The sequence below is a fragment of the Aptenodytes forsteri genome, unplaced genomic scaffold, assembly GCF_000699145.1.
Source record: "Aptenodytes forsteri isolate BGI_AS27 unplaced genomic scaffold, ASM69914v1 Scaffold302, whole genome shotgun sequence".
NCBI classification, from domain to species: Eukaryota; Metazoa; Chordata; class Aves; order Sphenisciformes; family Spheniscidae; genus Aptenodytes; species Aptenodytes forsteri.
In genome coordinates this window covers 405,279-408,023 of record NW_008794555.1, presented here as the reverse complement: position 1 = coordinate 408,023, position 2,745 = coordinate 405,279, and the positions used below count along the sequence as shown (strand labels likewise).

The window sequence follows — 2,745 nt, the reverse complement described above, 5'->3', positions numbered from 1 at the left end:
AACGTCCCCCCCTTCCTTCTTCTTCCCCCAGCTTTATATGCTGAGCATGATGTCATATGGTGTGGAATGTCCCTTTGGCCAGTTTGGGTCAGCTGTCCTGGCTGTGCCCCCTCCCAGCCTCTTGTGCACCTCCAGCCTGTTCAGTGGGTAGGGCATGGGAAGCTGAAAAGTCCTTGACTAGTGTAAGCACTGCTCAGCAACAACTAAAACATGGGTGTGTTATCAACATTGTTCTCATCCTAAATCCAAAACACAGCACTGCACCAGCTACTAGGAAGGGAATTAACCCTATCCCTGCCGAAACCAGGACAGACTGGAAGGGACAGGAGTCCTCTGTGTTGAAGATTACAACCTTCCCAGGTGGGAAGGCCTGTCAGAGAAGTTGTGGTGGATGGGATTTAGGGTTTCAGTGGGAAGTGGTGTCTGCGGGGACCAGTCCCTCCTGCCGTGTGTGGGGCTGGTCTGGCAGACTGGACACAGCTGATTTTGGACCTTTCCTTCTGTTCACCAAGATACTTTGGATTCTGCTCCTTTTGTTCGCTCCCCAGTTTGTTTGCAGTGCTTTTCAGTTCAAGGTCTGCCACAAACATTACAAGCCTCCACTGTGTCCATCATTTAAGTTATTAGCAAAAACATGAGCTGCATTCAGGCCCAGAAGAGATGCCTTTGAGATCCATCGTTGTCCTCCAGTTCTGGCATTAGGAAATGCATTAGGAAAGCCACCCGCGGAGGACAGCCACCAAGGGTTGTGTCCGCCTGACAGTGATTTTGCCTGGATGGAAGTGTCCCAGGCTGAAAGCCTCGCTGGAGCTGAGGTCTCGCCCGTGTTGCCCCCCTCTCCCAGGAGGTTGCTCTCCTCTGAGGGAGATGAGACCAGTGTGATGGAGCAGCTCTGGTCAGATCTGTGTTGGGCTGTTCCTCATCTCTCAGTGTGGTATCAAGCGATGTGAAAGCACCAAAGAAATCTGCTCTAACGTCAGTACCCAGGCAGCTGACTTTGTGCTTTTAACCTCACAAGTAAAGGCTATCACCCCAAAGCCCAGTGCCCAGCCCTTTGGACGGGGCAGCTGAGCTCTCCCGTTTCAGGTGAAGGTGGTTGGAGGGAGCTCCTGCCCTGTCCTGTCTCTGTGGGGTTGGGAGATGCCTCCAGCCCGGCCGTCTCCTCCAGCTGCACGTGGGATGCCGTGTCTGTGCCGAGGGCAGACCCAGACTCCCCTTTGTCTCCGCAGTGTCTGAAGAGATGGACAGAAGCACTTTGACCCCCACCACCACCATCAAACCTTCGGACAAGATGACCATCAACCACCTGGTGGAGCGAGCCTGCTGCCGCGACTACCAGCGGATGGGGCTGGGCACCCTCAGCAGCAGCCTCACCCGCTCCAAGAACGAGCCCTTCCGCATCTCCACCGTGAACCGCATGTACGCCATTTGCCGGAGGTGAGCCTCAGCGGGGCTGCGGCTGAGGATGGGGGTCTGCAGGGACAGCGGGGGTCTTCCCTGGTTTGTGGGAGCTGTGGGGAGGCTCGTGCTGCGCCCCGCTGGGCTCTGCAGAGCCTCTGCTCTCTCCTGCAGCTACCCCGGGCTGCTCATCGTGCCACAGAGCATCCAGGACAACACGATCCAGCGGATCTCCCGCTGCTACCGCCAGAACCGCTTCCCCGTGGTGTGCTGGCGAAACTCCCGCACCAAGGCAGTGCTGCTGCGCTCAGGGGGGCTGCACGGCAAGGGCGTCGTGGGCCTCTTCAAGTCCCAGAACGCCCCCACCGCAGGTGCCCGTCCCCTCCGCCCCTGGGCAACGCCTGTGCCGGGAGTGGGCTGCAGACCCCTCCTCGGGTCTCGTGCCGGTGGCAGAGCGGTGATGCTCGTGGCTCTCCTCCTAGGCCCCTCGCAGACAGACTCCACCAGTTTGGAGCAGGAGAAGTACCTGCAGGCCGTGATCAACTCCATGCCGCACTACGCCGACGCCAGCGGGCGCAACACGCTCAGTGGCTTCACCTCCGCACACATGAGCAGCTCAGGTGAGGGGCTCGGTCATGGGCTGCAGCGCAGCGGGGATGCAGGAGGGCTCACGCTCGTGTGTGCAGGGCCCCAGCCTTGGGTCGTGCTGTCCGTCCCAGAGCCTGGGCAGCCAGGTGAGCTGCTCTCCCCCGTCTCCCACGTCGCAGGAGGCAGCAGAGCCTTCCCAGCATGCTCTCCAGAGCTCCCGGCTCCAGCTGGGCCTCTGTGGCTGGTGGTGGGGACGGGTTTTGGGAAACCCAGTGGCCCTGGACCTGCGAGCACTGGGAGCCCCAGACTGTGCTCGGATCCAGGTGCTCGCTGAGGACCGGGTGGGGACAGACCCCAGTAGTTGAGATCTCGGCACCATCTGCACCCCAGCGCAGCGGGCAGCAGTGCTCGGGGTCTGTCGTGGGAAGCCTCGGTAAGTCTCTGCCTCCCTTGCTCTCCGAGCAGCCTGCCCTTTCCTGCTGGGGCAGAGTTGCCCGTCGCTGCCCTGCCGCATTCCGGTGTCATTCATCCTCTGTCCCAGCCATCCACCCCATCATTGCTGCAGAGGTGACCGGGGGCCAGAGGGACGGTGGGGGAACCCAGCCAGGGGCTCCCTGCAGCCTGGGGAGGAGAGGACTTGCCGAAAGCCCCTCCGAGGCCTCTCCCCTGGCGTGGAGGAGACATGCCCGGAGCCGCGGCTGAAGGAGGGAGGGTCAGACCAGCAGTGGGGGTGACCTAGGGTGGGGGGGGGGGCGCTGC

The 2,745-nt window shown here is 61.1% G+C and overlaps 1 protein-coding gene across 1 annotated transcript in view; it reads left to right on the top strand.

Annotated features, from left to right (window-relative positions):
- Window positions 1-2,745, top strand: part of LOC103893349 (myotubularin-related protein 5) — a 43,223-nt gene that overhangs the window by 33,581 nt on the left and 6,897 nt on the right. Inside the window, 3 exon segments of the mRNA XM_019470250.1 lie at window positions 1,230-1,437; window positions 1,573-1,769; window positions 1,881-2,018. Of these exon segments, the coding sequence (XP_019325795.1) occupies window positions 1,230-1,437; window positions 1,573-1,769; window positions 1,881-2,018 (543 nt within the window).